Source organism: Bombina bombina, chromosome 6 (assembly GCF_027579735.1).
Source record: "Bombina bombina isolate aBomBom1 chromosome 6, aBomBom1.pri, whole genome shotgun sequence".
NCBI lineage: Eukaryota > Metazoa > Chordata > Amphibia > Anura > Bombinatoridae > Bombina > Bombina bombina.
Window position 1 is genome coordinate 1,149,356,450 of NC_069504.1, and position 12,500 is coordinate 1,149,368,949.

The 12,500-nt window shown below is 45.0% G+C and overlaps 2 protein-coding genes across 2 annotated transcripts in view; one reads left to right on the forward strand and one right to left on the reverse strand.

Annotated features, from left to right (window-relative positions):
• Positions 1 to 908, reverse strand: part of GOLT1B (golgi transport 1B) — a 208,768-nt gene extending 207,860 nt beyond the window's left edge. Inside the window, exon 1 of the mRNA XM_053719128.1 lies at positions 731 to 908. Coding sequence (XP_053575103.1) covers positions 731 to 755 — 25 coding nt within the window. The 5' untranslated portion in view covers positions 756 to 908. The remainder of the gene's footprint in view (positions 1 to 730) is intronic.
• Positions 909 to 1,039: 131 nt separating this feature from the next.
• The window catches only part of RECQL (RecQ like helicase), a 104,662-nt gene continuing 93,201 nt past the window's right edge, over positions 1,040 to 12,500 (forward strand). Inside the window, exons 1-3 of the mRNA XM_053719129.1 lie at positions 1,040 to 1,113; positions 3,388 to 3,447; positions 9,457 to 9,648. Of these exons, the coding sequence (XP_053575104.1) occupies positions 3,426 to 3,447; positions 9,457 to 9,648 (214 nt within the window). The 5' untranslated portion in view covers positions 1,040 to 1,113; positions 3,388 to 3,425. The remainder of the gene's footprint in view (positions 1,114 to 3,387; positions 3,448 to 9,456; positions 9,649 to 12,500) is intronic.

The window sequence follows — 12,500 nt, forward strand, 5'->3', positions numbered from 1 at the left end:
GTATGTGTGTGTGAGTAAGAGAGTATGTATGTGTGAGTAAGAGTGTATGTGTGTGTGAGTAAGAGAGTATGTATGTGTGAGTAAGAGTGTATGTGTGTGTGAGTAAGAGTGTATGTGTGTGTGAGTAAGAGTGTATGTGTGTGTGAGTAAGAGAGTATGTATGTGTGAGTAAGAGTGTATGTGTGTGTGAGTAAGAGAGTATGTATGTGTGAGTAAGAGTGTATGTGTGTGTGAGTAAGAGAGTATGTATGTGTGAGTAAGAGAGTATGTATGTGTGAGTAAGAGTGTATGTGTGTGTGAGTAAGAGAGTATGTATGTGTGAGTAAGAGAGTGTGTGTGTGAGTAAGAGAGTGTGTATGTGTGAGTAAGAGTGTATGTGTGTGAGTAAGAGAGTGTGTATGTGTGAGTAAGAGTGTATGTGTGTGAGTAAGAGTGTATGTGTGTGTGAGTAAGAGTGTATGTGTGTGTGAGTAAGAGTGTATGTGTGTGTGAGTAAGAGTGTATGTGTGTGTGAGTAAGAGTGTATGTATGTGTGAGTAAGAGAGTATGTATGTGTGAGTAAGAGAGTGTGTATGTGTGAGTAAGAGTGTATGTGTGTGAGTAAGAGAGTGTGTATGTGTGAGTAAGAGTGTATGTGTGTGAGTAAGAGAGTGTGTGTGTGTGAGACTGAGTATAAATAAATACACACACAAGAGAGACATACACAAATCACACAGGGGGATGTACTCACTCTGCGTGTCCGTCAGGGATATCATGGTGACGGCCGGTGCTGTAGGAAACGAACAAGAACCAATTCCTCTTAGTGTTAGCAGCTGACAGACCGGGCGGAACGTGACACACACGGGGCAGCACAAGGCTCACTCAGGCCACCGGTTACAGTCTGTACAGCGGCCGCCACGTCTTCCGGAAACACGCAAGCTGTCATCAGCCAATCCGCTTGCGGCGCATCCGTGACGTAGTTCAGAAAGCGAAATGTCATTGGTTTGTACAACCGCCGGAAAATGTGTCAATGTGAGGGCAGCGAAGCTACGGGAGGCCGGGCAATTTGTCAGTGTGAGGCTGCGGGAAACCGGGCAGTGTGTCAGTGTGAGGCCGGGCAGTGAGAGAGACTAGGTAGTGTGAGGGCAGTGAGGCTGCAGGAAGGGACGCCGGGTAGTGAGGTTGGGTAGTGTGAGTTCAGTGAGGCTACAGGAGGGGAGGCTGGGTAGTGTGAGTGCAGTGAGGCTGCAGGAGGGGAGGATGGGTAGTGTGAGTGCAGTGAGGCTGCAGGAGGGGAGGCTGGGTAGTGTGAGTGCAGTGAGGCTGCAGGAGGGGAGGCTGGGTAGTGTGAGTGCAGTGAGGCTGCAGGAGGGGAGGCTGGGTAGTGTGTGGACAGTGAGGAGGCTGGGTAGTGTGAGGGCAGTGAGGCTGGGTAGTGTGTGGACAGTGAGGAGGCTGGGTAGTGTGAGGGCAGTGAGGCTGGGTAGTGTGTGGACAGTGAGGAGGCTGGGTAGTGTGAGGGCAGTGAGGCTGCAGAAGGGGAGGCTGGGTAGTGTGAGGGCAGTGAGGCTGCAGGAGAGGAGGCTGGGTAGTGTGTGGACAGTGAGGCTGCAGGAGAGGAGGCTGGGTAGTGTGAGGGCAGTGAGGCTGCAGGAGAGGAGGCTGGGTAGTGTGAGTGCAGTGAGGCTGCAGGAGGGGAGGCTGGGTAGTGTGAGGGCAGTGAGGCTGCAGGAGGGGAGGCTGGGTAGTGTGAGTGCAGTGAGGCTGCAGGAGGGGAGGCTGGGTAGTGTGTGGACAGTGAGGAGGCTGGGTAGTGTGAGGGCAGTGAGGCTGGGTAGTGTGTGGACAGTGAGGAGGCTGGGTAGTGTGAGGGCAGTGAGGCTGGGTAGTGTGTGGACAGTGAGGAGGCTGGGTAGTGTGAGGGCAGTGAGGCTGCAGGAGGGGAGGCTGGGTAGTGTGAGGGCAGTGAGGCTGCAGGAGAGGAGGCTGGGTAGTGTGTGGACAGTGAGGCTGCAGGAGAGGAGGCTGGGTAGTGTGAGGGCAGTGAGGCTGCAGGAGAGGAGGCTGGGTAGTGTGAGTGCAGTGAGGCTGCAGGAGGGGAGGCTGGGTAGTGTGAGTGCAGTGAGGCTGCAGGAGGGGAGGCTGGGTAGTGTGAGTGCAGTGAGGCTGCAGGAGAGGAGGCTGGGTAGTGTGAGTGCAGTGAGGCTGCAGGAGGGGAGGCTGGGTAGTGTGTGGACAGTGAGGAGGCTGGGTAGTGTGTGGACAGTGAGGAGGCTGGGTAGTGTGTGGACAGTGAGGAGGCTGGGTAGTGTGAGGGCAATGAGGCTGGGTAGTGTGTGGACAGTGAGGAGGCTGGGTAGTGTGAGGGCAGTGAGGCTGCAGAAGGGGAGGCTGGGTAGTGTGTGGACAGTGAGGCTGCAGGAGAGGAGGCTGGGTAGTGTGAGGGCAGTGAGGCTGCAGGAGAGGAGGCTGGGTAGTGTGAGTGCAGTGAGGCTGCAGGAGGGGAGGCTGGGTAGTGTGAGTGCAGTGAGGCTGCAGGAGGGGAGGCTGGGTAGTGTGAGTGCAGTGAGGCTGCAGGAGGGGAGGCTGGGTAGTGTGAGTGCAGTGAGGCTGCAGGAGGGGAGGCTGGGTAGTGTGTGGACAGTGAGGAGGCTGGGTAGTGTGTGGACAGTGAGGAGGCTGGGTAGTGTGTGGACAGTGAGGAGGCTGGGTAGTGTGTGGACAGTGAGGAGGCTGGGTAGTGTGTGGACAGTGAGGAGGCTGGGTAGTGTGAGGGCAATGAGGCTGGGTAGTGTGTGGACAGTGAGGAGGCTGGGTAGTGTGAGGGCAGTGAGGCTGCAGAAGGGGAGGCTGGGTAGTGTGAGGGCAGTGAGGCTGCAGGAGAGGAGGTTGGGTAGTGTGTGGACAGTGAGGCTGCAGGAGAGGAGGTTGGGTAGTGTGTGGACAGTGAGGCTGCAGGAGAGGAGGCTGGGTAGTGTGAGGGCAGTGAGGCTACAGGAGAGGAGGCTTGGTAGTGTGAGTGCAGTGAGGCTGCAGGAGGGGAGGCTGGGTAGTGTGAGTGCAGTGAGGCTGCAGGAGAGGAGGCTGGGTAGTGTGAGGGCAGTGAGGCTGCAGGAGGGGAGGCTGGGTAGTGTGAGTGCAGTGAGGCTGCAGGAGGGGAGGATGGGTAGTGTGAGTGCAGTGAGGCTACAGGAGAGGAGGCTGGGTAGTGTGAGGGCAGTGAGGCTACAGGAGAGGAGGCTGGGTAGTGTGAGTGCAGTGAGGCTGCAGGAGGGGAGGATGGGTAGTGTGAGTGCAGTGAGGCTGCAGGAGGGGAGGATGGGTAGTGTGAGTGCAGTGAGGCTGCAGGAGGGGAGGATGGCTAGTGAGCCAAATGTGCAGATTTTACATTTCTTTTGTTGTTTATAGGTGGAAATAACTGACGATAGCTTCTTCAGCTTAGCAATATGGCATCTGACCACTTATCGAGTAAGTGCGGATAATAATAATATCTGTATTTTGTCACACTGGTAAGGGTTAATCAGTACCATATAGAATGTGTCTATGACTACACCGCATGGCCGTCAGTAGGGTAAGAGCACCTCTGCAATGGGGCTGCGCTTAATCTTCCCAGTGAGAGAGAGGAAACAATAATCTTGTGTAAACAGAGCTTCTTTACTGTACTAGGCTTATTCTAGTGAGTGACAGTCATGCGAGAGCTTCTTTACTGTTCTAGGCTTATACTAGTGAGTGACAGTCATGTGAGAGAGCTTCTTTACTGTACTAGGCTTATATTAGTGAGTGACAGTCATGTGAGAGAGCTTCTTTACTGTACTAGGCTTATATTAGTGAATGACAGTCATGTGAGAGAGCTTCTTTACTGTACTAGGCTTATTAGTGAGTGACAGTCATGTGAGAGAGCTTCTTTACTGTTCTAGGCTTATACTAGTGAGTGACAGTGATGTGAGAGCTTCTTTACTCTACTAGGGTTATACTAGTGAGTGAGTCATATGAGCTTCTTTACTGTACTAGGCTTATACTAGTGAGTGACAGTCATGTGAGAGAGCTTCTTTACTGTACTAGGCTCATATTAGTGAGTGAAGTCATGTGAGAGAGCTTCTTTACTGTACTAGGCTTATATTAGTGAGTGACAGTCATGTGAGAGAGCTTCTTTACTGTACTAGGCTTATATTAGTAAGTGACAGTCATGTGAGAGAGCTTCTTTACTGTACTAGGATTTTACTAGTGACAGTCATGCGAGAGAGCTTCTTTACTGTACTAGGCTTATACTAGTGAGTGACAGTCATGAGAAAGAGCTTCTTTACTGTACTAGGATTCTACTAGTGAGTGACAGTCATGTGAGAGAGCTTCTTTACTGTACTAGGCTTATATTAGTGAGTGACAGTCATATGAGAGAGCTTCCTTACTGTTCTAGGCTTATACTAGTGAGTGACAGTCATGTGTGAGAGCTTCTTTACTGTACTAGGCTTATACTAGTGAGTGACAGTCATGTGAGAGCTTCTTTACTGTACTAGGCTTATATTAGTGAATGACAGTCATGTGAGAGAGCTTCTTTACTGTACTAGGCTTATATTAGTGAATGACAGTCATGTGAGAGAGCTTCTTTACTGTACTAGGCATCTACTAGTGAGTGACAGTCATGTGAGAGAGCTTCTTTACTGTACTAGGATTTTACTAGTGACAGCCATGTGAGAGCTTCTTTACTGTACTAGGATTCTACTAGTGAGTGAGTCATGTGAGAGAGCTTCTTTGCTGCACTAGGCTTATAATAGTGAGTGACAGTCGTGTGAGAGAGCTTCTTTACTGTACTAGGCTTATACTAGTGAGTGACAGTCACTTGAGAGCTTCTTTACTGTACTAGGCTTATACTAGTGAGTGACAGTCATGTGAGAGAGCTTCTTTACCGTACTAGGCTTATTAGTGAGTGACAGTCATGTGAGAGAGCTTCTTTACTGTTCTAGGCTTATACTAGTGAGTGACAGTGATGTGAGAGCTTCTTTACTCTACTAGGGTTATACTAGTGAGTGAGTCATATGAGCTTCTTTACTGTACTAGGCTTATACTAGTGAGTGACAGTCATGTGAGAGAGCTTCTTTACTGTACTAGGCTCATATTAGTGAGTGACAGTCATGTGAGAGAGCTTCTTTACTGTACTAGGCTTATATTAGTGAGTGACAGTCATGTGAGAGAGCTTCTTTACTGTACTAGGCTTATATTAGTGAGCGACAGTCATGTGAGAGAGCTTCTTTACTGTACTAGGATTTTACTAGTGACAGTCATGCGAGAGAGCTTCTTTACTGTACTAGGCTTATACTAGTGAGTGACAGTCATGAGAGAGCTTCTTTACTGTACTAGGATTCTACTAGTGAGTGACAGTCATGTGAGAGAGCTTCTTTACTATACTAGAATTATACTAATGACAGTCATGTGAGAGAGCTTCTTTACTGTACTAGGCTTATATTAGTGAGTGACAGTCATATGAGAGAGCTTCCTTACTGTTCTAGGCTTATACTAGTGAGTGACAGTCATGTGATAGAGCTTCTTTACTGTACTAGGCTTATACTAGTGAGTGACATTCATGTGATAGAGCTTCTTTACTGTACTAGGCTTATACTAGTGATTGACAGTCACTTGAGAGCTTCTTTACTGTACTAGGCTTATACTAGTGAGTGACAGTCACTTGAGAGCTTCTTTACTGTACTAGGCTTATACTAGTGAGTGACAGTCACTTGAGAGCTTCTTTACTGTTCTAAGATTCTATTAGTGACAGTCATGTGAGAAAGCTTCTTTACTGTACTAGGCTTATACTAGTGCGTGACAGTCATGTGAGAGAGAGCTTCTTTACTTTACTAGGGTTATACTAGTGAGTGACATTCATGTGTGAGAGCTTCTTTACTGTACTATGATTCTACTAGTGAGTGACAGGTATGTGAGAGAGCTTCTTTACAGTACTAAGATTCTACTAGTGAGTGACAGTCATGTAAGAGAGCTTCTTTACTGTACTAGGATTCTACTAGTGAGTGACAGTCATGTGAGAGAGCTTCTTTACTGTACTAGTATTCTATTAGTGAGGGGCAGTCAAGCGAGAGAGCTTCTTTACTGTACTAGGCTTATACTAGTGAGTGACAGTCATGTGAGAGAGCTTCTTTACTGTACTAGGATTCTACTAGTGAGTGACAGTCATATAAGAGAGCTTCTTTACTGTACTAGGCTTATACTAGTGAGTGACAGTCATGTGAGAGAGCTTCTTTACTGTACTAATCTTATACTTGTGAGTGACAGTCATGTGAGAGCTTCTTTTCTGTACTAGGTTTATACTATTTAGTGACAGTCATGTGAGAGAGCTTCTTTACTGTATTACGCTTATACTTGTGAGTGACAGTCAGGTGAGAGAGCTTCTTTACTAGGGTTATACTAGTGAGTGACAGGTATGTGAGAGCTTCTTTACTGTACTAGGATTATACTAGTGAGTGACGGTTACATGAGAGAGCTTCTTTACTGTACTAGGCTTATACTAGTGAGTGACAGTCATGTAAGAGAGCTTCTTTACTGTACTAGGATTCTACTAGTGAGTGACAATCATGTGAGAGAGCTTCTTTACTGTACTATAATTATACTAGTGAGTGACAGTCATGTGAGAGAGCTTCTTTACTGTACTAGGCTTATACTAGTGAGTGACAGTCATGTAAGAGAGCTTCTTTACTGTACTAGGATTCTACTAGTGAGTGACAGTCATGTGAGAGCTTCTTTACTTAACTAGGATTCTACTAGTGTGTGACAGTCATGTGAGAGAGCTTCTTTACTGTACTAGGATTCTACTAGTGAGTGACAGTCATGTGAGAGCTTCTTTACTTAACTAGGATTCTACTAGTGAGTGACAGTCATGTTAGAGAGCTTCTTTACTGTACTAGGATTTTACTAGTGACAGTCATGTGAGAGAGCTTCTTTACTGTACTAGGATTTTACTAGTGAGTGACAGTCATGTGAGAGAGCTTCTTTATTGTACTAGGATTTTACTAGTGAGTGACAGTCATGTGAGAGAGCTTCTTTACTGTACTAGGATTCTACTTGTGAGTGACAGTCATGTGGGAGAGCTTCTTTACTGTACTAGGATTCTACTAGTGAGTGCCAGTCATGTGAGAGAGCTTCTTTACTGTACTAGGATTTTACTAGTGAGTGAGTCATGTGAGAGAGCTTCTTTGCTGCACTAGGCTTATAATAGTGAGTGCCAGTCATGTGAGAAAGCTTCTTTACTGTACTAGGATTCTACTAGTGAGTTACAGTCATGTGAGAGAGCTTCTTTACTGTACTAGGGTTATACTAGTGAGTGTCAGTCATGTGAGAGAGCTTCTTTACTGTACTAGGCTTATACTAGTGAGTGTCAGTCATGTGAGAGAGCTTCTTTACTGTATTAGTTATACTTGTGAGTGACAGTCACGTGAGAGAGAGCTTCTTTACTACGGTTATACTAGTGAGTGACAGTCATGTGTGAGAGCTTCTTTACTGTACTATGATTCTACTAGTGAGTGACAGGTATGTGAGAGACCTTCTATACAGTACTAAGCTTATACTAGTGAGTGACAGTCATGTGTGAGAGCTTCTTTACTGTACTATGATTCTACTAGTGAGTGACAGGTATGTGAGAGAGCTTCTTTACTGTACTAAGCTTATACTAGTGAGTGGCAGTCATGTGAGAGAGCTTCTTTACTGTACTAGGATTCTACTAGTGAGTGACAGTCATGTGAGAGAGCTTCTTTACTGTATTAGGATTCTACTAGTGAGTGACAGTCATGTGAGAGAGCTTCTTTACTGTACTAGGATTCTACTAGTGAGTGACAGTCGTGTGAGAGAGCTTCTTTACTGTACTAGGGTTATACTAGTGAGTGACAGTCATGCGAGAGAGCTTCTTTACTGTTCTAGGATTCTACTAGTGAGTGACAGTCATGTGAGAGAGCTTCTTTACTGTTCTAGGATTCTACTAGTGAGTGACAGTCGTGTGAGAGAGCTTCTTTACTGTACTAGGGTTATACTAGTGAGTGACAGTCATGTGAGAGAGCTTCTTTACTGTTCTAGGATTCTACTAGTGAGTGACAGTCATGTGAGAGAGCTTCTTTACTGTACTAAGATTCTACTAGTGAGTGACAATCATGTGAGAGAGCTTCTTTACTGTACTAGGGTTATACTAGTGAGTGACAGTCATGTTAGAGAGCTTCTTTACTGTTCTAGGATTCTACTAGTGAGTGACAGTCATGCGAGAGAGCTTCTTTACTGTTCTAGGATTCTACTAGTGAGTGACAGTCATGTGAGAGAGCTTCTTTACTGTACTAAGATTCTACTAGTGAGTGACACTACCCCCCAGCTGCACACGCTTGTTATGTACGAAGCCCTTTTACTTATTGAGACAATAGATTAAGGGTCTGTTTAACCAGTACCAGGCGTCCTCCAGTTGACAACATTTGTATACCTGAGCAGAGGACCCTGTGGGTAAATAAATACTCTTAGCCTAAAGCCTTTCTATAAAATGTTTCTATTTCAGGGACCTGAGGGTTAATGGCACCCCTGTCATTGTGGCTTCTAGTTTATACTAAGTTTATCCCTTTTGACAATCAAGGGGTCAAAATGTGTTTGTAAACAGCTTGGATTAATGGGTTTCAGCGATTTTGTGTGGTAAGGGGGTGTCGTTGTTTTCTTTTCAATGATGTTGTAGATGCATATTCTTGTGTACACGCTTTACACTACAAAACCCTGATGTTGGTCACCTGCTAGCATCTAGAACACGGTTAGAATCTACGTATTTGCTTTTTAGGAAGCATTTTGTAAACATTCTGTTTTATAAATTTAATGCGTTACTAGCCTAAGTGCATTGTTTAGATTGTATGCTACGTTACCTTTCAGGGCCTTCCCATACGACCCCTTACATCAGTGACACCATAGCAAACTGTTTGGCATCCCGTGCTTGCTGAGACTTCTTGTGCTGCAATGTGTGATATTGCTAGAACTTTATCTGCTGTCCCCTGTGTGTATGTTACGTTACCTTTCAGGGCCTTCCCATAGGACCCCTTACATCAGTGACACCATAGCAAACTGTTTGGCATCCCGTGCTTGCTGAGACTTCTTGTGCTGTAATGTGTGATATTGCTAGAACTTTATCTGCTGTCCCCCGTGTGTATGCTACGTTACCTTTCAGGGCCTTCCCATAGGACCCCTTACATCAGTGACACCATAGCAAACTGTTTGGCATCCCGTGCTTGCAGAGACTTCTTGTGCTGTACTGTGTGATATTGCTAGAACTTTATCTGCTGTCCCCCGTGTGTATGTTACGTTACCTTTCAGGGCCTTCCCATAGGACCCCTTACATCAGTGACACCATAGCAAACTGTTTGGCATCCCGTGCTTGCAGAGACTTCTTGTGCTGTACTGTGTGATATTGCTAGAACTTTATCTGCTGTCCCCTGTGTGTTTTGTTCTAATGTTCAGTTCTAGTGGAGGAGCTGGATTCTGTGACCGGGGAGCTACAGGCCGTTGAGCTGCAGCTGCAGGAACTGCTGGAGAGGCAACAGGAGCTTCTTCATAGGAAGAGTGTCCTAAACACAAAGATTAAGACTCTGTCTGAGGATTCAGAGGCAGGAACCAGTACTGAGAGCGCTGCAGAGAACTGGAAATCCCAGGGTTTGTATCTGTATGGCTAAAATGCAAGTTTGTCAAAAGCACTGAGATAAGGGGCAGTCATCAGAGGCTTAGATACAAGGTAATCACAGAGGTAAAAAGTATATTAATATAACTGAGATAAGGAGCAGTCTGCAGAGGTTTAGATGCAGGGTAATCAAAGCGGTAAAAAGTATATTAATATAACTGAGATAAGGAGCAGTCTGCAGAGGCTTAGATACAAGGTAATCACAGAGGTAAAAAGTATATTAATATAACTAAGATAAGGGACAGTCTGCAGAGGCTTAGATATAAGATAATCACAGAGGTAAAGAGTGTATTAATATAACTGAGATAAGGAGCAGTGTGCAGAGGCTTAGATACAAGGTAATCACAGAGGTAGAAAATATATTAATATAACTGAGATAAGGGGCAGTCTGCAGAGGCTTAGATACAAGGTAGTCACAGAGGTAAAAAGCATATTAATATAACTGTGTTTGTTATGCAAAACTGGGGAATAGTTAATAAAGGGATTATCTATCTTTTTTTAAACAAAAACAATTTTGGAATAGACTGTCCCTTTAATGTCCCTATGTTGTAATGTTTATGTATCGCAGTATTTATATGGTATTGCGCTTCATCAGTGAGCTGCTTGGGGGTCACATTCTTTTAGAAAGTTGTCGTGAGGTTACCTGGTACATAAACTGTGCAGTTGGTCACCAGGGTAAACTGGAGTAACGTTCTCTACTCTTATGTTTAGACCATTTTCCTATTACATTTTACAGCTAATTCTAATGCATTATAGCTTTGTGATATATAATTATCAGCCAGTCAGCTTCTATCCCACGGTGCAGTTACAGCAGCATGCACTTCCTGTTAGCTTCTATCCCACGGTGCAGTTACACCAGCATGCACTTCCTGTTAGCTTCTATCCCACAGTGCAGTTACACCAGCATGCACTTCCTGTTAGCTTCTATCGCATGGTGCAGTTCCACCAGCATGCACTTCCTGTTAGCTTCTATCGCATGGTGCAGTTCCACCAGCATGCACTTCCTGTTAGCTTCTATCCCATGGTGCAGTTCCACCAGCATGCACTTCCTGTTAGCTTCTATCCCATGGTGCAGTTCCACCAGCATGCACTTCCTGTTAGCTTCTATCGCATGGTGCAGTTCCACCAGCATGCACTTCCTGTTAGCTTCTATCGCATGGTGCAGTTCCACCAGCATGCACTTCCTGTTAGCTTCTATCACATTAGCGTGTTTAATTTGTGAAGTTTTACATGCTATATGTTTTATATTATATGTCCCTTTATGGTGGATGGGTCCGATTTCCTTGTCTTAATATTTCTTCGCATCTTTGCTGTATTGATTTGTGACCATTTGTAGCGCTCAGAAGTTTAGCAAAGCTTTTGTGTCACGGTGGTGCCACTTGCTGCACCATATAATGCCCATTAGCAACAATGCACCCTGTATGGGAAGAGGCTGAGGGAATGTCAGACCTAAAATATTGCTGCTGTCCGTGTTTGGTTGCCCCAGGCAGGCTCTGGAAATTCTAGTATTAGCTGATAAATATTTTGTTGTCAGTTTCGGATTCTTGAACTCGTATTGCTATATGAAATCACTGTCTGGCGAATAAGAAATTGTACGGCCACAACCTCTGTATTCTGGGTGGCTCTGGAGATTCAAGTCAATGTGTCACCCATGGCTTTTGTACTTATCACAGTGTCACTGTCTGCATATTTGTTTCTGGTGATGCGAGTTGCACCTATAAACCTATAGGGCTTTCATTTGTTCAGGGTGTTGAATTTTTATTTGAGTTTTGTCACTTTCTGCACAAACTGTAATATCTGTGATCCAGTGACATCACGTCCTGTGGCATAGAGTACTTACTGAGCCATATAATTTACTCTACAGTTCATCTAGTTATCACTTGCTGAAAAAGTATTGAGGAAGCAGCAAGACCAAGGATTCTACAAAAGGTTATTTGCAGAAATGTTTGTACATCATCTGCCTCTACCAGACCAGCTTAAATCTTTATAACCAATCAGAAATTCAATGACCTGTCAGGTGACTACGATCGTGGATGTTGGATTTTGAACTCCGACCAAATTTTTGAAATGTTCTCATCCCACTTCAATGAGCTCAACATTTCTCTGCATTTCATTGAGCTATATTTATTGCCAACTTAAAGCCATTATGAATAGGTTACAATTTGTGTCTATAGACTAGAGCAGTGCACATTGCTTTTCTTGTTTCAGAAGATGCAATGTGCCCTGCATGTAATCAAACTGCTGAGGCTGGTGCTAGGGACATAATGTTCCTTTCTAGAGCACCAGTTCTGACAATCTGCTCCAGATAATCACATATAAGTGGTTACAGCGGGACAGGTCCAGATGGTGCTGCCATCATATAATAAAGCAACCGTGTGTATAATATAAAGAACACAGAACATGGCAGGATATCACTGCAAAACTCACAGCCCTGGATACTTACAGCTCCCAGCACCTGATCAGCATAGGTGCAAAGCTTATAGGGAAAATGACAAGACATAGAAAGTCTGGCACTCTCTAGCAAGCACACAGCTAGATTAAAAACACATTTGGAAGAGTTCGTTACAGAGTTTAGACAATTAGTATTTGATTGTGGTACTTCCCTTTAAAGCTAGTGCACTTTAGTCTGATAGAAAATCTCTTTACAAAATTACCACCACTGCATTAAGTTTTACTAAATGCGAATGACACGTAGTGCACATTACACCAGCAGCAGCGGTGAGGTAGATCAGTTGGTAAATGCCCTGACTACAAAAAAGCCTGTTAAAAAGATCCAAGGTCACAGGTTTAAAAATTCTGTGTCTATAAAATGAGTACCATTAAATTG